General features: G+C 40.2%; 1 protein-coding gene and 1 long non-coding RNA gene across 6 annotated transcripts in view; one reads left to right on the top strand and one right to left on the bottom strand.

Annotated features, from left to right (window-relative positions):
* AGA-DT (AGA divergent transcript) overlaps nt 1–7,330 on the bottom strand; it is a 388,110-nt gene extending 380,780 nt beyond the window's left edge. For 4 of the 5 annotated variants that reach the window (XR_008547667.2, XR_008547669.2, XR_010156760.1 and 1 more), the window contains exon 1: nt 6,885–7,318. This is a non-coding gene — a long non-coding RNA (AGA divergent transcript). Of the gene's footprint in view, nt 1–6,884 lie in introns of all 5 variants that reach the window. The other variant, XR_010156761.1, reaches the window with a different exon arrangement.
* A 2,487-nt stretch (nt 7,331–9,817) lies between these two features.
* On the top strand, nt 9,818–21,194 carry AGA (aspartylglucosaminidase). Its single transcript, XM_517545.7, has 9 exons — nt 9,818–10,087; nt 11,920–12,073; nt 12,660–12,772; nt 13,486–13,598; nt 14,824–14,938; nt 15,991–16,066; nt 17,844–17,951; nt 18,625–18,758; nt 20,164–21,194. Exons 1-9 carry the CDS (start codon nt 9,961–9,963, stop codon nt 20,262–20,264), a joined length of 1,041 nt encoding a protein of 346 aa, XP_517545.3. The 5' UTR covers nt 9,818–9,960; the 3' UTR covers nt 20,265–21,194.
* The last annotated feature ends 513 nt before the right edge of the window (nt 21,195–21,707 follow it).

Below are 21,707 nucleotides of genomic sequence, written 5' to 3'. Positions count from 1 at the left end.
GGGGTGGGGAGGGGAGAGGCTGAAGCAATTCTCCTGCTTCAGCCTCCTGAGTAGCTGTGATTACTGGCATGCACCACCATACCCAGCTAATTTTTTGTATTTTTAGAAGACACGGGTTTCGCCATGTTGGCCATGCTGGTCTCGAACTCCTGGCTTCAAGTGATCTGCCTGGTCTGGCCTCCCAAAGTGCTGGGATTACAGGCGTGAGCCACTGCTCCCGGCCCCACTGTATACTATGTTGATCCGGAAGTGAAATCCAGATCCTTCAAAATTTTTTGAAAAAAAGAAAGCAATATTGTTGAGTACTGGAGACTTCATCGAAAAGGCCAGGTGGCATCGTTCTGATGATGAGAATAAAGCAGTATTCTACGGGGAGTGTCTGAGAAGGCTTTTGCTTTCTGGATGAAAAGGGAAAGATGTGGCTGATACCAGGTCCTTGTCCTTTTCCCCAGCTTGAATGTGGATGTATGTCTGGAGCAACAGTAGCTGTCTTGTGAAAACAAAGCAGCAAGTAAGTTCTCACAGTTTAGAGCTACTGAACCAATGCCAGCAACTTTCTTATTAGGTGCAAAAAAGTAAAGCCTTGTCGCTTTAAATCACCATTAAGTTTTCTGTTATTTGCAACCGAAAGCACTTAAAGCTAATACAAAATTGCAGAGTTACCATGATCATAACTCTAAACCTATGAAATTCAAGGGGTTTAATGATTTATGAGTTGGGTGCGGTGGTACATAGCTGTTAGTCGCAGCTGAGGCAGGAGGATCGCTTAAGTCCAGGAGTTCCAGGCTGCAGTGAGCTATCATTGTACCTTTGAATAGCCACTGCACCCAGCCTGGGAAACACAGCGAGACCTGGCATTAAAAAAAAACATTTTTAAGCTGTGCCTTTATTCTAAGGGCCATCCAGTAATAAGGGCACCTAAACTACTGAGTGTCCTCAGAGCTCTGGGTGCAATTAAAAGTGAGTGGTTTCACAGCTACCCAATTCTGTGGTTAGTAGAAAATTATAAAGATGATAGGAGGATCAAAAAGCCTCTTCCACAGAAGCTACATTAGCTGGGTGTGGTGGCCCACGCCTGGGATTCCAGCTGCTCAGGAGGGTGAGGTGGGAGGGTTGCTTGAACCCAAGAGGCAGAGGATGCACTGCCAATCCTCTCAATCTTGAGCCAAGATTGCACCACTGCATTCCAGCCTGGGCAACAGAGCAAGACACTGTCTCAAGCCCCTCTGATACATGAGGGCCTTCCTCATATCAGAGTTCTTATGACACCATTCTCTCAAACCACCTGACTCCCTGAATTTGTCCTGAATTTGGAGACCTGCTTAATCTCTAAATCTGCCCTGTTGAGAAACCTTAGTGTTAGTAACAGACAGCGCTAACTCTGCTTTGTCAGAGTCCTGAATTCCTAATACTGACCTTCACTCATGATCTAGCGTGATGCTATTTTAATTGCTACTGACTATCATATAAACTCAACATAGTATCTGACAGATTAATTCTGAAAAAATTCTTCGTATACAAAGCCAAAAATTGTTACAGCAACAGAAATCAATGGTTAAGTAATTTCTGTGCATCATAAATAGATTTTATACATCCTTTAAAATTACATTGTATCTGCACATGGAATTTTTTTTCGGAGACAAGGTCTCACTGTGTTGCCCCATGCTGGAGGGCCGTGGTGCAAACAGCTCATTCTAGTTTTGAAACACTGAGCTTGAGCAATCCTCCTGCCTCAGCCTTCCATTTAATAGCTGGGACTACAGGCAGCAGTTGCCACCACAAAGTTAACTTTAAAAAATTTTTTTTTAGAAATAGAGTCTAGCTACATTGCTCAGGCTGGTCTCTAACTCCTGGCCTCAAGCAATCCTCATACCTCAGCCTTCCCAGTAACTAGGATTACAGACATGCACCACCACACCCAGGTGCACATGGATGTTTACAGCAGCTTTATTCATAATTCCCAAAACTTGGAAGCAGCCAAGATGTCCTTCAGTAGGAGAATGAATAAACCGTGATACATCCAGACAATGGAATATTATTCAGCGCTTAAATAAAATGAGCTATCAAGCCATGAAAAGACATGGAGGAACCTTAAATGCGTATTACAAAGTGAAAGAAGCCAATCTAAAAAGTCTCCATACTGCACAATTCCAACTAAATGACCTTCCGGGAAAGGCAAAAACCATGGAGACAGTAAAAAGGTCAGTGGTTGCCATGGGTTAGAGGGGAGGGAGGGATGAATAAATGGAGTAGAGGATTCTTGCAATACTCTAATGGAATATATGCCAGTATACATTTGTCAAACCCACAGAATGTATAATACCAAGTGTGAACCTTAATTTGAAGTATGGATGTGGAATGATAATGATGTGTACAATTTGTTCATCAACTGTAACAAATGTGCCATGAGGTCAGGAGATCAAGACCACCGCTAACGCAGTGAAACCCTGTCTCTACTAAAAATACAAAAAATTAGCTGGGCCTGGTGGTGGGTGCCTATAGTCCCAGCTACTCGGGCGGCTGAGGCAGGAGAATGGAGTGAACCCAGGAGGCGGAGCTTGCAGTGAGCCGAGATGGCGCCACTGCACTCCAGCCTGGGCAACACAGCAAGATTCCGTCTCAAAAAAAAAAAAAAATATGAACTATGGATGTGGAATGATAATGATGTGTAGAATTTGTTCATCAAGTGTAACAAATGTGCCACTCTGGTGGGAAGGCTATCATGTGTGAGGGCAGGGGTATATTTTGTACTTTCTGCTCAATTTTGCTGTGAACCAAAAATTGTTCTTAAGAAATAAAGTCTTCAACTTAAATGTAAGACCTGAAACTATAAAAATTCTAGAATAAAATCATAAAATCTAGGAAAAACTCTTTTGGACATTGGTCTAGGCAAAGAACTTATCACTAGGTCCTCAAAAGGAAATGTGACAAAACCAAAAATAGACTAATGGGACTTCATTAAACCTAAAAGCTTCTGCACAGCAAAAGAAGTAATCAACAGAGTAAACACACAACCTTCAGAATGGGAGAAAATATTTGGAAACGATGCATCTGGCAAAGGACTAATATCCAGAATTTAGGAAGAAATCAAACAATACAATGACAAAAACAACAAATAACCCCATTAAAGAGTAGGCAAAGACATGAACACATATTTTTCAAAAGAAAACATACAAGTGGCAAACAACCATATGAAAAAAATGTTCAACATCAGTAATCATCAGACAAATGCAATTTAAAACCACAATGAGATACCATCTCATACCAGTCAGAATGGCTATTACTAAAAAAGCAAGAAACAGCAGATGTTGGCAAGGATGTGTAGAAAAAGAAACACTTATACACAGTGGGTGGGAATGTAAATTAGTATAATCTCTATGGAAAACAGTATGGAGATTTCTCAAAGAACTAAAAATAGATCTACCCTTCGATCCAGCAATCCCACTACTGGGTATCTAACCAAAGGGAAAGAAATCATTTTATCAAAAAGACACCTGCACTCAAATGTTTATCACAACACTATTCACAATAACAAAGTCATGGAATCAACCTAAATGTCCATCAGCAAACAACTGGATTAAAAATGTGATATATGTATATATACACACACACACCATGGAATACTACTCATCCATAAAAATGAATGAAATCATGTCGTTTGCAGCAATGTTAATGGAACCGAAGGCCATTATCCTTAGTGAAATAACTCAGAAACGGAAAGTAAAAAACTGGATGTTTTCATTCGTAAGTGAGAGCTAAACAATGAGTACACACGGACATTTAGAGTGGAATAACAGAAGACTCCAAAAGGTAGGAGGGAAGGAGGGGGTGAGGAATGAAATACTACCTTTTGGGTGCAATGTATCCTGTTTGGGTGATGGGTACACTAAAAGCCCAGACGTCACCATTACTCAATATATACATATAACACAACTACACTTATACCCCGTATCTATAAAAATAAAAAATTAAATAAAATTTTTTTAAATCTTCAGAGAACATGTTATAGAGATCCTTAGCGGTTTTCTGGGGTATTGACAATATTCTGTTTGTTTATATAAGTGGTGATTACATAGCTGTTCATTTTCTACAAAATTCTTTAATCTATTTATTTACATTTTATGTCCTTTACTGTATTTACATTGCACAATGAAGGTTTTTAAAAAGCATAAATTTTAATGATATGCAGAGCTCAAAGAGATATTAAATAAAAAAGCAGGTTCTACAACAGTGTGTATAATACCAAGATTTTTCACCAAACAGATACATATCAAAATGTTAAGAGGCTGGTGATTTTCAACAAGAGCTAGAGTATTTCAGAGATATTTGAAGGACACAAAAGTGTTTCTAAAAAATGAAAAAAATAAGCTATGTTATGTGAAAATCTTTCCTTTCATATTTTTATATGAATGAGAATTAACAGACTATTTGTGTAGCTACACACAGGATACATGTGTTCATTATTTGGATAGTTTTCTAATACTCATTATCATGATCAACAAGTAGATATCATTTTAAATGCATAATGTACTTCCTGTAAGTCACTGTTAGTTTAGAAGTTTGCTTTTATTGTTGAATTTCTTTATTGAAATCATCTGTCACACTACCTTAACAATGTCAAAGTCATTTTTTAAGTGGTAGGAAGACATCCTGACATCTCCTCTGTTGCCCTAAGGCTTTACTATTGTAATGGATCACATTTATGATGACATCATAATGTTATAAACAACTGTCACAAAAAGCAAGATCCACCATGTTTAATAGTCTACTATGTCCTTGTTAAGAAAACTATATCACAGCAGTGGCCCAGTATTACAATTACACATTGAAAATATGTTGTACATAATTTATTTTGATAAGAAATAACTTAATAGGCCCACATTCTACTGCACAATCTTGGTCTTCATAAGTCACTAAGATGACTTTTAAAGGTTAAAAAGTCAAAAAAGTTTGTGATTAGAATCTGCTATTGATTTGACAAATGGTTTTGGGGGCATGACCCAGAAAAATTATGTCAGAAGAGAAGAATGCTCTCTTTTCTCATTTAGAGAATAAGAAGATGACACTTATTTCTGTATAATGACTCTAATTACATCCAGAATGTACAATCAGGTAGTAACATCAAATGTTCCCAGATTAATGTAGACATTGATTTAAATTAGAAACACAGTACCACAATGCTCTAACATCAGCAAAAATCATTACTTACAGTTTATGAAACTGACAGGAGCAAATGCCAATCAAGTAAATAGCCTATATTTAGATAACCTAGGTAATAGTTCAGTGGGGAGTTTTGAAAAAGAAATTATCATTTCAATGCCAAGTCACGCTTACAGCTTTGAACAAGTAGCAAAACATGGACATGTTTCTCAAATGGATTTCACAGCATCAGTGCAAAAGCCAGAGGGGATGGCTTAGTTTTTTAAGCCTCAGAATTGAAATACCTAGACTCCCTGCAACTACAGCATTAAATCCTCTGTGGAACCACAGCTTCAAATGCTATCAGGAGGGACTCAACTCTTCATCCTTCTGAGACTGATAAATTGAAAGCCATGAAGTTTAGAGGAAATAGGAGAGCCTGCAGCAGTCTGAAACTCCTCCACCCACCTCCAACACACACACATACACAAACACACACACGCAAAGGCTCTATTTGCAACATCACTTAAGATTCCATTTGAGGCTTTCCCCTTGTTAAGACTTAAGGGTGTTGTTTTTAAGACATCCAGAAATCTCACAGTCCTGCCATGCACCATCTTTATAAGCATTTAAACCAAATTTCAGGCAGCTCCAAGTAAACTAAAAACGTTATTTTTAATTCTCATTTAATATATTCAAGGAAATTCTAAGTGATTACTTTCAAATGCATTATAGGTATTGGGCCAACTCTTTATTCTTCCTGTGGAAATTTCTGTGTCTCAAATTGATCAAATTGATTTCTTTTTACTGCCTTGTATGTTTCTGGACTGCCTCCTTGACATCAATTATAGGTACTTGGGAATGGCAAATTAGAATAAGAGAATTTTATTTAATTTGCCTGGTATTACACCATTCTCCCACATCTCCTACCTCATTCACAAAGCTTTGTAAAATAAGAAAGAATACTATTATTATCTCCATTTTATAGATGAGAAAAGCATGGCTTAGGAAGCTTACATGAGTTAACCACAGCTGATACATAGTCACCTGTTTTTTTAATTTTTTTTTTTAATAGAGACAGGAATCTCGCTATGTTGCCCAGGCTGGTCTCAAACTCTTGGGCTCAAGCCATCCACCCACCTCAGCCTCCCAAAGTGCCAGGATTATGGACATGAGCCACTAGGCCTGGCCACACCCTAAGTTTTAAAATCTAAGTCTCGAAAATCCTCCTGAAGTATTGCTAGTTATAAGTAAGCTCTACTTAGGAACAGAAACATTTTGCCAAACAAAATTGTGTAATGCATTCTAAATTTAAATAAAAATACTTTTACAAATAGTTCCTTTGATTTATCAGTAACACTAAATATCTCTGCCCTTGTGTATAATGATTTAAAAGAATGAAAAATTGGAGAGGATGCTGGAAAAACTGAGGATCATTTATTTTACGGTCTACTACTGAAACAGGAAAAGTTCCCTTGTCGCCCTTGCAGGGCGTGTGATGGGGGTGTGGCTCGCTTCTTCAGTGTCCTGCTGCTCAAACCTCTATAGGGGCATACAGACGGGCAGACTGTGAGGCTCTGACCCCACAGCAGTGTCTAGGTGTGAATGTTTACAGCTGAAGCCCCCGTGGGCATGTGTTACAGGGTGCTCTTTTAGTTTAACCGTCTGTAGGCGGCTTGTGTTAGCTCGATTAGACCCCTGCCTTATCGCAAAGACAGAGGGCTTTCTGTATCCCGGGTTCTTACCTTGGTGTACGGGAAGAATTGGATCACACGTGGGCTTGAAGAATGAGTGGAAAGTTTTATTGAGTGGAAGTAGCTCTCGGCAGACGGGGGAACCAGAAGGGAGATGGTTTTCTCCTGGAGTCAGGTATGGCGGCCTGACTCTTCTCTGACCTCCCGCGACAAACTCTGCATTCTTCCGCTGGTCAATGGCCTGCCAGCATGCCGGTGTGCTCCTATGCTGGTGCGTTCCTTTCGACAGCCAGCAGCCCCTGTATTCTCTGCCTATATGCTCCTCTCAATGTCCAGCTGCTTGTGCGTCTGCCTGCCAGGGTCTCGGGGCTTTTTAAAGGCACAGGATGAGGGCATGGCAGGCCAGGGTGGTCTTGGGAAATGCGACATTCGGGCAGGAAAACAAAAATGCCTGTCTTCACCTAGGTGGGCCCAGGCCCAGGGATGAAGCCCTAGCTGGGGACCACGCCCTCCTCTACCCAGCACTTCCCGCCCCGCTTCCGTATCATTTAAAGGGACCACGCCCTTCCCTTCCCAGCATTCCCTTCCCAGCACTTGCCTGCGGCATCACTACCTGTTAACAGATGTTCCTTTTCGTTTAGATTTACCTCAAAACAAAGGCGAAGGATGTAATTATATTTAGGCCCAAAAGAGCACCTAAGTGAGAGTAACGGAAGGTTACTTCTAGAACTAAAATGAAAATTATTCTTCAAGTGTTAGTCAAAGGAAAACTACTCCAGAAGGAACCAAATATCCAGACGGATTTAACTTCTTTAAGAAATAGCTACAGTTTAGGCAAACTGGACAGTGGATCCAGTAGGTATTTTAGTAGCCACTAAGAAGACATTGAATCGGGTAGATTCTATAGGGATTGCATATTAGTTATTTAAATACAAATATCCGGCTGGGCACGGTGGCTCACACCTGCAATCCCAGCATTTTGGGAGGTCGGGGGCGGGGGGGGGGGGGGTGGATCACCTGAGGTCAGGAGTTCAAGACCAACATAGCCAAAATGGCAAAACCTGTCTCTACTAAAAATACAAAAATTAGCCAGGCATGGTGGTAGGCAGTAGCAATCCCAGCTACTCAGGAGGCTGGAGCAAGAGAATCGCTTGAATGCAGGAGGTGGAGGTTGCAGTGAGCTGAGATTACACCAATGAACTCCAGCCTGGGCGATAGAGCAAGACTCCATCTCAAAAAATAAATAAATACATACATACATACATACAAATATCCATGGAAAAGCTGATATATTGAGACCTTCTATCAGCGATTCCCACTATAGTGTAATTTAGCTGTTTCTCTGACAGGAATTTTTATTTAAGAAGAAAGAATTTGGAGAAATAGACATAGTAGGAGGTAACAGATCAGGCTCTTTCCACCAGAAGAAACACAAATACCTTAAAAAACAGGAAGACGCTAGAGAGATCAGTGGGGTACTAAGACCAATTTTCCATGTATTGTATTTTACAATTTTTGCTAAAGGCATGTCCTAATTCCTTAAGGCTGCATAAAAATACTCAGCCCAGGAGCTAAGGAAAATTTACTCGGAGGACAATGTATGTTTTTCTTGCTTTCTTACCCTGTTTCACCCAAGTTTCCAGTTTCACCTGCCATTGGGTTATGATTACTCCAGCACAGATGACTTGTTCCTCTTCCAAACCCCATGAAAGGAACTTAGAAAATTTATCTTTATTGTATCTTTTAAATAACACTTCCGCAATGGGATAATGATACTTCTGGGCTATCTTATGTTCTTTAAATTATGTATTTAATTTCCTAGCAATCAATAAGAGCCTTGAAGGTTTTGTAAGTCTCACAACTCCTACCTAGTTTATATTTTTACCTTTATTTATTTATTTATTTTTGAGACAGAGTCTCGCTCTGTTGTCCAGGCTGGAGGGAAGTGGTGCGATCTCGGCTCACCACAATCTCCACCTCCCAATTGCTTCAAGCAATTCTGCCTCAGCCTCCCAAGTAGTTGGGACTACAGGCATGCACCACCACGCCTGGCTAATTTTTGTATTTTTAGTAGAGACGGGTTTCACTATGTTGGCCAGGCTGGTCTCGAACTCCTGACCTCGTGATCCACCCACCTCAGCATCCCAAAGTGCTGGGATTACAGGCGTGAGCCATCGTGCCCGGCCTAGTTCATATTTTTAAAGTTTGTATAGATTTATAGATGCTTTTAAAAATTATGTGATTATGTGTCTTGCCTTGGCAACCTGGGCAGGCATTCCAGACGCCCAAAGGGATTATTAGTTCATGTTCGCACGTCTGCCCAGCAACAAAACTGAGCAGCCTCCACAAAGCACGTAAAATCCCCATTCCTCCTCTTATTCATTTATTTAGCACTTAATAGTGCCAGGCAGGAAGGTAAAAATACATTTAAAAAGGAATGGAGGTAGCCGTCTTGCCCTGGAGGTGCAGGAAGCTGCACTTCAGTGTGCTAGGTAGAGGGTACATAGGCCGTTTCTGTTTTTCTTCCAGCTTAGGGATTTATAATGAGAGGAAGTGCTACAAAAAGCTGTGGTGCGAAAATGACGGACGCTATGAATGGAAAAAAAATCTAAAATCAATCCGGTCCTAAGCAAACACGCTTCACCTACACTCATAACTATTGCAGACCTCCGAGGCCTGGGATCCCCAAGAATATACTGAGTTTGACAAACTTTTCAACTTCAACTTTAAATTAAAAAGACAGTAAAAGAACCAAATCCATAGTACACAGCAATCGGCTAAAGTTCCTGGGGCCCTGCAACCCAGAGTTGAATAATTTTGTATTAAATTCCCAATATCAAGCTAAATCTATTTTAACCACAGGAAAAGCAGCAACTTGTCTGGCTATTTTAAAAATCTGCACAGCACTTAGGAAGAAGCACCTTAGCGCAGGGAACAGCCCAGCACCCCGTGACACAACTCTCCCGCGGGCCCAGGGACGCCTCGTCTCGCGAGAGTTGAGGGACGCCTAAGCGCACCCCCGAGAGAGCGGGCGTGGGCGCTAGGCGGGCGGGGCACTGGGGATTAATTGTTCGGCGATCGCTGGCTGCCGGGACTTTTCTCGCGCTGGTCTCTTCGGTGCTGAGGGATGGCGCGGAAGTCGAACTTGCCTGTGCGTCTCGTGCCGTTTCTGCTCTGCCAGGCCCTAGTGCGCTGCTCCAGCCCTCTGCCCCTGGTCGTCAACACTTGGCCTTTTAAGAATGCAACCGAAGCAGGTGCGGGTTGGCGGCCTGGGCGGGTGGCTGCGCCGCGAGAGCTTGCGGGTGGGGATGACTAGCCCGCCCCGCTGCAGTCACCCGGCAGGGCGGACGGAAGAGCGCCGGGCTGGGCCGGGCCTCGCGGTCCCGCCCTCTAGGTCTTCCTGAGTCTCCAGCGCCGCTCAGTCTCTTGCAAGTGGCCTTTACTGCATCCTCCCCACCTACCGCTGTTGCATCTTAGGTCCTCCCTTCATGCAGCCCCCAGCGCAATATATTTTCCACTCTGCTGCTGACCATACTTATGGCCTTTGTGCTTTAATCAACTAGCAGCTACGCTTTTCTGCCTGACAGTCTTTTCACGGGCTGTGTACGTCTCCACCTCTCGTTTCTAATCCTTCACTTCTTTGCAATTTTGTAGGCGACTAATAGTATCCCAGCCATAGCCTACTCTTTTCCCATTTACTTTTTTTGCCACGTGTTGTCATACTTTACCTGCCACCTAGAATTGAAGGTTCCAACCTTTGCTGTACATTAACACTATCTGGGGAGCTTCTCAAAAATCATCCTGCCGGGGCCCACCTCCTGTGACTGTGATCTAACTGCTGGACTCAGGGCCACTGTTTTTCTTTAAAAAGCTCCCTAGGTGATTTCGATTTGCAGACAGGGTTGAGAACCACTAAGCTAAGGTATCACCTCTTCCAGGAAGCGTTCCCTGACTTAACTGCCCTCGTGTCCAGAATGAGTTAGGTTCCTGCCTTCTGCACCTTGTTAATAGCCTTTACGTACCATTATCTTGGCATTTTCGCATTGTACTATGCTTGTTTCTTTCATTTGCTTAATGACCAGAAGAGTCATTTTCAGACCCCTCCTCCTCCATCTGAAGTTGCTAACGTATTAACTTTCTAGGGCAGAATTGGCTCCAGAATTTGGTGGCAGTGCATACGATTCAGAGAAAATGAAGAAGCAGGCTGTGAGAAAGATACTCCCAACCATAATGAGACGAAAAGAAATTGCATCAGCCTGGGCGGGGGACAGTTCTGTGTTTAAGTTGCCTGTATTGAAAGAGGGAACTTGCGTAAATACACTTTCAAGCCTGTAGGTGCTGTAGTGATGCTTAAAGTGTTTACCAACCAGAGCACCCACTCTTCAAGGAATTCTGTTGTTACCAGAAAAGAAATTGTCCATCAAAGACCCTTCCCCCCACACCCCCAAATGTATGGGATCCTGGCTCTGCTACTTACCAGCTGTGTGACCTTAAACTAACTGCCTGACTTGTGGCTCTGTTTACTTTTCTTTAAAATGAGGGTCGTGATTGTACAGTACCTACCACAGAAGCTGTTATGAAGACTCAATGAACTAATCCATATGAAGTCCACGTTGTAATTGTTTGCTGTTCAGTATTATTAAGACTTCCTGGGATAGGTGTTACCTCAATACACATATTAATTATGCATATTTTAATCTAATGATGCAGAAGAAATGTGTGAAGAAGGCTGCGGTTTAGTGGATTTTTTATTTACCTGCCTTTTAGTGGTTTCGATTGTACCTTTTAAAATAAAGGAGGGGATACTGATTTCGTTTCTCACACACAGAAGAGATAGATATTAGTAAGTGAAAAAAAAAACTTTCACCTTGCACCAATAGCCAGTTTTTTGAGTTCTTCTGGTAACTAGTTAAATAATTTTGACTCTTCACTGACTCCTTTGTAGCACTTGATAAACTAATGTGTTAAAAAATCAGCTTAACTCAGTAAATGTGAAAAAGTTGTTAAATTGGAGTTGGTTTGTTGCATTTGGCATTGAAAAAATATATATATATATAAACAAGCATTATTGGGATTTGATTAACAGCGTGGAGGGCATTAGCATCTGGAGGCTCTGCCCTGGATGCAGTGGAGAGCGGCTGTGCCATGTGTGAGAGAGAGCAGTGTGACGGCTCTGTAGGCTTTGGAGGAAGTCCTGATGAGCTTGGAGAAACCACACTAGATGCCATGATCATGGATGGGTAAGAACACCGTTCAGGTCCTGTTTATTATGTTGAGTTACATTTAGAGTTGTGGTCTTCTGAGAGCAAGATGAAAGAATGCATGAGTTTTGTCACAGATCAAAACCCCTAGCTTATTATACTTGACCTTTCTAAACACAGTTTCCCTCTCAACTGAAAAAAAAAAAAAATCAGAGTAATAGAAATATCACATGGAGAGATAGGTAGTCCCTTAGAACTGGGAGAATGCCAAGCTAAAAAACTATGTCTCTGACCTTATAAACAATCGTTTATCTGCTGTCCACAAATGCTGTGATTTGCCTGACCTGAAGCCTTCAGGCCCCTTTCAAAAGCCATATTTAAAATTAGCTTGGAGAAACTGAGAATTTTAGTGCTGTTGTGGTATATGGCAAGTTGATTTTCTATTTTTTTCCTTAATTTTGTCTGATTGTGGGAATCTATATGAACTTCGTGGATGTGCTGTCACTTCTGTGTTAAGATGGTGGAGTTTAACCGCAAAACACTATTGATTGGAGAAAAGCAATGTTTTTAAACTATGAACCTCTGAAAACTCCTTAATTCCTAACTGCATTCTATTTTCTTGCAGCACTACTATGGATGTAGGAGCAGTAGGAGATCTCAGACGAATTAAAAATGCTATTGGTGTGGCACGGAAAGTACTGGAACATACAACACACACACTTTTAGTAGGAGAGTCAGGTATTTTTTTAACTACACTGAAATTTTTTCTAGTCTTTTGACTATAGTTCTCACTGAAAAATAGTACAAAATCATGGATAAAACCAGACCTAAGTTCAAATTCCAGCTGTTTTACTTAACATCTATTTAACTGGATAAGTAACTTCTAAATCTCTTCTTCATCTCTAAGAAGAAGGCAATGGAAGTTTTGAGACGGAGTTTCGCTCTTGTCACCCAGGCTGGAGTGCAATGGCGCGATCTCAGCTCCCTACAACCTCCGCCTCCTGGGTTCAAGCGATTCTCCTACCTCAGCCTTCCAAGTAGCTGGGATTACAGGCACGTGCCACCATGCCCAGCTAATTTTTGTATTTTTAGTAGAGACGGGGTTTCACCATGTTGGCCAGGATGGTCTCAATCTCTTGACTTCGTGATCCACCCGCCTCAGCCTCCCAAAGTGCTGGGATTACAGGTGTGAGCCACCGCGCCTGGCCGGGACGAGAACTCTTATAATGCATGCCCCAAAGGTTTTAAGTGGATCTGTTTTAGGAAGGGCATAAGGAAATCGAAGGTCTAAAAATTGAGTCTCTTAAAACTGTTCATGTGTGAATATTCCTTTGAAAGTCTTTGTGTAGCTCACTTAAGATGCTGCTGACCCAGAATGTCTCTAGTACATATATTTTTGTTGAAAAGACAATACTTGAATAATTTATACTTTCCTTTTTTCCAATCTCCAGCCACCACATTTGCTCAAAGTATGGGGTTTATCAATGAAGACTTATCTACCAGTGCTTCTCAAGCTCTTCATTCAGATTGGCTTGCTCGGAATTGCCAGCCAAATTATTGGAGGGTATGCACACATTTAATTTAAAAAAATAAGTTAATTGAAAATATTCAGTGACATCCTTTCTGCTCAGTGTTGCCTGCCTGTTGTCCAGGGTACTGGTTAGCATCCTGGCTGTACATTAGAACTAGTGGTTTTAGTTGACTCTCCGGGTATGGATGTTCCTGAAACACCTCTAGCTGCATCGGATGCATATCCAGCATGGAGAGCTACTGGTCTCTCACAATAGTTTTCAAACTGAAGTTTCTGCCATGTGGAGGTGGCTGCCTCAATCAGGGCTGCTCTGCTTGTATTTCTTTCTAACTAAGTCTAAAAAATCAGTTTGGAAACTATGAGTCTAAAATATTTCTTAGATTTTACGTGCAGTGTATCCAGTATCTTGTTCTTGACTTGAGGACATGTAATATTACATGTCTAGTATGTTACCAGTGGAATAATTTTTCTTTAATGAGACTTTTGGCATAAATCAGTTTGCCTTTGCCGTACAGGGTCCTTCTGTGGGATATCTTAGTCTCTCATCTATTTCTTCCCTAAGTCCTAATTACTTTCGAGTAGCCATCAAGTCAGAAGTCCCTTGGGTTAGCACTTGAAAGAGGCTAATCATAAAACGAAGTTAGGGGAAGCACCTAGTGCACTGATGTGTAAGACATGAGGAATAGGAATAGGTTTCTTGCTTTAATACCAGTCTACATACACAACCTAAATTTATGAGTTTGCATTATATTCTTGAGCCCTTTAGATTTATAAAGGAATCTTAAAGCACAACTTAGAATATATTCACATAAACCTAGCTTTGAAGAAACAATAAAAGCTTTTAAAACATATTTTACTTTAAGTCTGAGAATTCTTTGGCCAAGGAACAAATTTCTGAAATTTAAAGGTCCAGTGTGTATCTAATTTCTTTAAGGATTAATATCTAATTTTAGAAAATTTTACTATTGTGTTCAGAATTTTAGATATATATAAAGAGAGAAATTAGGGACCTGTGTCATGCAATATAGATACCTCACCTGTATTATTTAATTCTTAGACTAGAATGGATATTCAGTAAAATTACTTATCTTATTTGTTTTTATATAAGACTTAGTGATTTCTTAGCTTTTAATTCTTATCTTTAAGTTACCAGATGTCTTTTTTTGGTTTCTTGCTAGTGTTTAGCGATTGTACATAATTTCTTGGCAATTTCTAAAAATACCCTTTGTAAGAAATAAAACTTAAATCTTGTTTACAGAATGTTATACCAGATCCCTCAAAATACTGCGGACCCTACAAACCACCTGGTATCTTAAAGCAGGATATTCCTATCCATAAAGAAACAGAAGATGATCGTGGTCATGACACTATTGGTAATTTGCCTTTTGTGCAGTTTTTATGGATAAAGTTTAGTTAATTATCTTCCTGTAGCTCTTCCCTATTCTTCTACCAGAAGTTGATTTTGATTGTTTTAATGCCAATTAAGTGTGCCTCTCTATAGATAGATCCATCTTGTCTTAGGATCTGTATAAAATTTGGGAAATTATTTATACAAGACACCTAAAACCCAATGACTATTCACTTGCGGATTTTTAAATCTTTATTTGACATTTCATTTTTTGGCAGTTTTATGTTGCTGTATTTTAGTGACCTTAAATAACTTTTTCCAAGTTACAATGTTGAAAATTTACATTAGTCTATGTCTTAGTTTGTTTTTCGCTGTTATAACAGACTACCACAGACTGGGTAATTTATAAACAAAAGTTTATTTGCCTCACAGTTCTGGAGCCTGAGAAGTTCAAGAACAGGGCACTGGCATCTGGCAAGGGCCATCCCAAGGTGGAAGTCAAGAGAATGAGACAGGAAATTGGGTAGAACTCATCCTTTATATCAGGAACCCACTCCCTGCGATAATGGCATTAAGCCCTTTTAGCCTAATCGCCTCTTAAAGGCCCCACCTGTTAATAATAATTAATAATGTTAATTGCCTGTTATAGTGGCAGTTAACAAAATACCCAGACTGGATGGCTTATAAACAACAGAAATTTATTTCTCACAGTTACGGAGGCTGGGAAGTTCAAGGTCAAGGCGCTGGCAGGTTCAGAGTTTGGAGACGGCTTGTTTTCCTGGCTCATGGATGGCGTCTTCTTGCTGTGTCGTCACATGGTGGAAGGGGCGAGGAAGCTCTCTGGGGCCTCATTTATAAGGGATGAATTCCATTCATGGGGGCTCTGTCCTCATGACCTAGTGAGCTCCCAAAGGCCTCACCTCTTGATACCATTACCTTGTGGAATAGGATGTTGACATGAATTTGGGGGAACACAAACATTCAGAGCACAGCAGTTATTACCAGTTGCTCAATTATTCGGTTATATTTGAGGTAAACTTTATACACCTACAGTGATTTTTTTTTTTTAACTTCTAGGCATGGTTGTAATCCATAAGACAGGACATATTGCTGCTGGTACATCTACAAATGGTATAAAATTCAAAATACATGGGTTAGTGTTTCCAAAAGAACAGAGCTCTCAAATATACATTGAATGCAGAGCAATATATGCCGGGTGCTATGGGGGTTGCAAAGCACAGCCCTAGTCTCACAGCTGCGATGAATGAGTGTGAAAGAAAATGCAGTACTCTCTGCTGAGTGCCACAGGAGAGGGAGTCACAGCCAGTGCTATAGGGTTTAGGGGTGGCAGAGGTGATCTCTTTAAGCTGGGGTAGTTAGGAACACCAGTAAAGTGATGCTTGGAGCTCAGCCCTGAGTCATGGTAGTTGAGGTTCAGCGCTCCTACTGGCTAGGAAAGTTGTGTGCGTATATGTGTGTGTGTGTTCAGGGCTCCCACTGGGGTGTGTGTATGTGTGCATGTGTTCAGAACTCCCACTGGCTTGGAAAGAAGGGGTGTGTGTGTGTGTGCGCGCGCACGCAGAAGTACTGGCTTGGAAAGAAGGGGTGTGTATGTGTGCGTGTGCGTGCACGCTCAGGGCTCCCACTGGTGTGGGTGTGTGTGTGTGTATTCAGGGCTCCCACTGGCTAGGGAAGAAGGGGTGTGGGGGTGTGTGTGTATTTTGGGGTAGGGGAAGTGGTATTGGAAGATAAGACTACAAGGGAAGACTGGGGCCAGATTTAAGGAGTCTTAAGTCAGTTGAAGGCATTCTGGATTTAATTTTGAAATAGAAAAGCATTAAACATTTCTTACTAGAAAAAAATCTGGTAAAAGTTTGGCACATTACATAGGAAGCGGAAATAGATTATAGATGAGGGAAACCAATTTTGAACATGTTGCAATCATCTGGAAATTAGATGATAAAGGATGGTAATAATAGAATAGTCACTGTAAATCTATGCCATCCTGGTATATACCTGGCTGATAACAAGTTCTTTTAAAAAATTAATTTTAATGACAATGAAAATTATGTGTATTTGTGGTGTACAACATGATACTTTGATATATGTATATGTTGTAGAATGGCTAAATCAAGCTATTTAACTTATTATCTCACAGACCTATTTTATTATGGTGAGAACACTTAAAATCTACTTAGCAGTTTTCAGCTGGGTGCAGTGGCTCATGCCTGTAATCCCAGCTCTTTGGGAGGCCAAGGCAGGCAGATCACCTGAGGTCAGGAGTTCGAGACCAGCCTGGCCAACATGGTGAAACCCAGTCTCTACTGAAAAAAAAAAAAAAAATACAAAAAATTAGCTGAGCTTGGTGGTTCGTGTCTGTAGTCCCAGCTACTCAGGAGGCTGAGGCAGGGAGAATCGCTTGAACCCAGGAGGTAGAGGTTGCAGTGAGCCAAGATCAATGCCATTGCACTCCAGCTGGGTGACAGAGCAAGACTCCTTCTCAAAAAAAAAAAAATCTACTTCGCAGTTTTCAAATGTGCACTCTATTGTTATTAACCTTAGTCAGCATGATCCGCAGTAGGCCTCTGGAACTTACCCTCCTGCCTAACTGGAATTGTGTGTCCTTTGACCCGCATCTCGCCAGGTCCCCCTCCCCCCAGTCTCCAGTAACCAACATTTTAGTCTCTGTTTCTATGAGTTCAGCTGTTGTACACTCCACGTCTGATAACAAATTATTACATAATTAATGCAGGTTTGTGAAAACCTTAGTTAAAAAACTAATGAAAACCTGTTCTGTCTTTGTTCTGATGAAGAATTTACTTAAAACGGTATCAGAGGCTAAGTGGAACTATCCCTTATTTGGAACAGCTTATGACTTAATGTGTTTTACACTCGATTTCCTGCCCTAAATTGTTAATACCCTCTCAAAGCCGTGTAGGAGACTCACCAATACCTGGAGCTGGAGCCTATGCTGACGATACTGCAGGGGCAGCTGCAACCACTGGGAATGGTGATATATTGATGCGCTTCCTACCAAGGTATGACTTCTTAGTTTGTGAATTTTAGAGACCTTTGGAGAAGATATTTTTTTCTTTTAAGATAGAAAATAATTTTTGAGGCTGGGTGCAGTGGCTCACGACTGTAATCCTAGCATTTTGGGAGACCGAGGCAGGTGGATCACCTGAGGTCAGGAGTTCGAGACCAGCCTGGCCAGCATGGTCTCGAACTCCTGACCGTTTCTACTAAAAATACAAAAAATTTAGCTGGGCATGGTGGCACAAGTCTATAGTCCCAGCTACTCGGGAGGCTGTGGTAGGAGAATCGCTTGAACCTGGGAGACAGAGGTTGCAGTGAACCAAGATCGCGCCACTGCACTCCAGCGTGGGCAACAAGAATGAGACTCTGTCTCAAGAAAATAAAAGAAAGAAAACATAATTTTTGTATTGTGTAACCTGAATTTCTGTGCACAAGAGCTTCTTAGAAACTGCATACACATCTGAAATTCATGGGTGGATTAGTTGAAAAGATAGACACTGTATCAAAGTTGACTTGCTTTGTGGATGCTTTAACAGAAGTAACCAACTCTTGTTCATTTATGTGTATTCTATCACATGTGGCAATTTTGGTGGTTTTAATTTCTAACTTCAAGTAACCCAATTTGGAGTTAGTATTTATTCTGAGACACTAAGGTTTCACCTCTGTTTCAATCAGCTACCAAGCTGTAGAATACATGAGAAGAGGAGAAGATCCAACCATAGCTTGCCAAAAAGTGATTTCAAGAATCCAGAAGCATTTTCCAGAATTCTTTGGGGCTGTTATATGTGCCAATGTGACTGGAAGTTACGGTAAGTTGTGTTTGGATTTTGTATTTGTGTGAACTTCCAAATATCTATAAAACATACACTTTTTAAATATTGTTTTGTACAATACACTATACTCAATAGAAAAAGAGACTCCTTAAGTGGGCATTGAATAAATGTTCATTGATGATCTCAAGACCCACAGCGTTAAAAATATACCGAAAAGCCTCTTTGGATTGACTGCTGGTAGTTATGACCCAGTCTCTGACTAGTAGTTCTTATCTTTCACATGTGTCTTAAATGAAGTTTAGCTTCAGCTCCAGTACACGTTGACATAGGCTAATCTAGTCAAATGTTTATACTAATTAAAAATAGACAAGGATAAATTATCTTCCCTATTTCTTTTCTATTCATTATTTAAATGCCTCAGCCATTTAGATCTTCTCGGGGCTCCAAAGAACAAAATGTATTACTAATTAGTAAACCGAAGAGGTTAGCAGAATTATTTTTGCACTGTTTGAGGCTTGTCTTTCACTTCATTTACTTTCCATATGAGCCTATCACAGTTTCAAAGCATTTTAAGATCAGCCACTGCTGATTCTCATTAGTGAATTTTCAGATGGGGAAGATACACAGCTTACTGATCAATATGACTTATTAGGTTGGACTGCTTATTATTGTTCTTTGATCTTTTACTTCCCACAGTTCTATATTTGAAAAACTTGTTTGAGGAATGCTTTATTCTTTTTTAAGCACTAAGACACAAAAGTCAATAAAAATTATGAAGGGGAAAAGCTTTATGTATCAAATAAGGCAGTTTTATTGATTCCCTCTTAAGAAATAAACCTTATTAGAAAGCTCAAAGTTGGATTTAACAGAATGAAAAAAATGATAATTATATAATTGTGGATGAATTTACAGGTGACTAGTTTCTTCTATTTAATGACCAAAGAGGACCCTCCCCCAGGTGTTTGAGCATGAGAAGATGAACTTGATTAGACAAAGCATCTTGACAAATTACTCTTGACTCTTCCTGTGAGAGTAGAAGAATAGGGAGCAATGGTGGGGTATGGGGTTATGAATGAATGATGAGAGTGTTCTAGTGGCTAGAGAAATAAAATGTGGGAGATGTGCCTGAATAATTTTTTCTAAGAAAAACACATAAGAACAGTTAAATAATCGTAGCAGTGACAGCATGTGTATAGATCAACAACAACAACAAAAACCAGCCAGTTTTCTGAAGTTCAAAGAGATAGTTGACCAGCTACCTCATTCCTTTCACGGACTGTTCACTGCTCAGTTCTGAGGAGGATGACACTAGTGTATTTCCACGTGGCTTAGACATAAGGTATACAGTAGCCAGTGTCTAGTCAAATAAGCAGTATCTGTATTGGTTATAAATATGTGCATCCTATAGTTCACCAAACGTCTTTCTCATTTTTGGCCCCAGGTGCTGCTTGCAATAAACTTTCAACATTTACTCAGTTTAGTTTCATGGTTTATAATTCCGAAAAGAATCAGCCAACTGAGGAAAAAGTGGACTGCATCTAATCCATCTTTACTGTCAACATCTGTATTTAAAGAAGAAAGAAACAAAGGCTGAAAAGGCTGCTCACTCTCATCATCTAGTGTTCCTCATGTGTTCTAAAGTCTTTTTGTAAAATAAACACAAAAATAAATTTATGTTGAATTGGCACTTTCTATATCTGAAATTTTATTATCTATTTTTATTTAACCTTTCTTATATTATCTGAAGATGAATATGTATGTGGCTGTATTTTGTATATAAGTTTTAAGTGACACTTGGATTTCTGATCAGTGTTGCAAAAAATGGCTACTTTGAGATTTATTTCCACAGTGATATATTAAACCCAAAAGGAATCATCATATTTGGATGCTTAAAATAGAGTATACAAGTTTTTTAGACCCAAAGAAAAAAACAGCAGAGTCTCAGCATGATCAGTCCTGATTGAATTTCATTATGTCACAGTGATGCATCTCTTAGCACTGATTATTGGTTTTACTTAATATTCCCTAAAAACTTGAGGAAGGAAGATGACAGAACATGAGATACTCTTTGTTTTGTACATACTAGAAAATACAGCTATCTTCTGATGAGCAATTGTGTTGATTTTCTTTGCTTTTTTCCTCTTATGGAGCTCTCAGTGTGTGAAAGTTCTAAAGCCACAAGAATCAATGATGTTTTAGCTGCTAATATTTAGTATTGATCGTTTCTTTTAAAAATGATTTGGGGAACTTGATCTGTACTGTAATTTTACTAATTCCTTGTGCAGAGGTGGGTATGGCAATTAGAAGTCAAGAAATGGGTTGTTTAGCTTGGTTTGTTTCCCTAACTTCTGATTAACTCTCTGTATGACAACTCTACAGAAGTTGTGCGCGTGCTTTCTCAGCAGCATTTTTCCTTCAAAATCATCTTTTTAATCAACAGTCATTAATAAATGTACATGTACGATATTCAAACTTTAGCATTTCAGCTGTTTTTTTCTGTGCTCATCTTATGTTCTTTCTGATTTAGGGGAGAAAGCTATCGTTTTAAGAACAGTGTAAGTCACTTGTTCTGGGACCTTGCTGTGTATCAGAATTGTCTGGGGAGCCTCTTTCTTTAAAAATGCCCTCTGTCCCACTAAGTCAGATTCTCCATAAGTGAGGACTTGAAACCTGGAATTAGCAACTACTAATGGCAGCCCTGCAGCTTCACTCTCAGAGAAGGAATCTTCCTCCAGGGTTGTCTGAGGTATGCTAACCTGCTTAAACCTGGTGCTGGGCCTTGGAAAAAGAAAAAAATCAGATTTAAACTTGCGGTTACATTAAGATGATACTTTTGTATATTTGCTTTCCATTAATAAATAAGGCAGTCATTTACAAAATCACCAGGAAGAGGAGAATGAAGTATTCGTGGCCTGTCACTTCCCAGCAAATCGGGAGTTGAGCTGACAAAGGCAATCCACATATGTTTCTAAAAGATGTTTTCTT

This window comes from Pan troglodytes, chromosome 3, assembly GCF_028858775.2.
Source record: "Pan troglodytes isolate AG18354 chromosome 3, NHGRI_mPanTro3-v2.0_pri, whole genome shotgun sequence".
NCBI lineage: Eukaryota > Metazoa > Chordata > Mammalia > Primates > Hominidae > Pan > Pan troglodytes.
The sequence above is the reverse complement of the archived record's forward strand: the minus strand, read 5'-3'. Positions and strand labels throughout refer to the sequence as shown.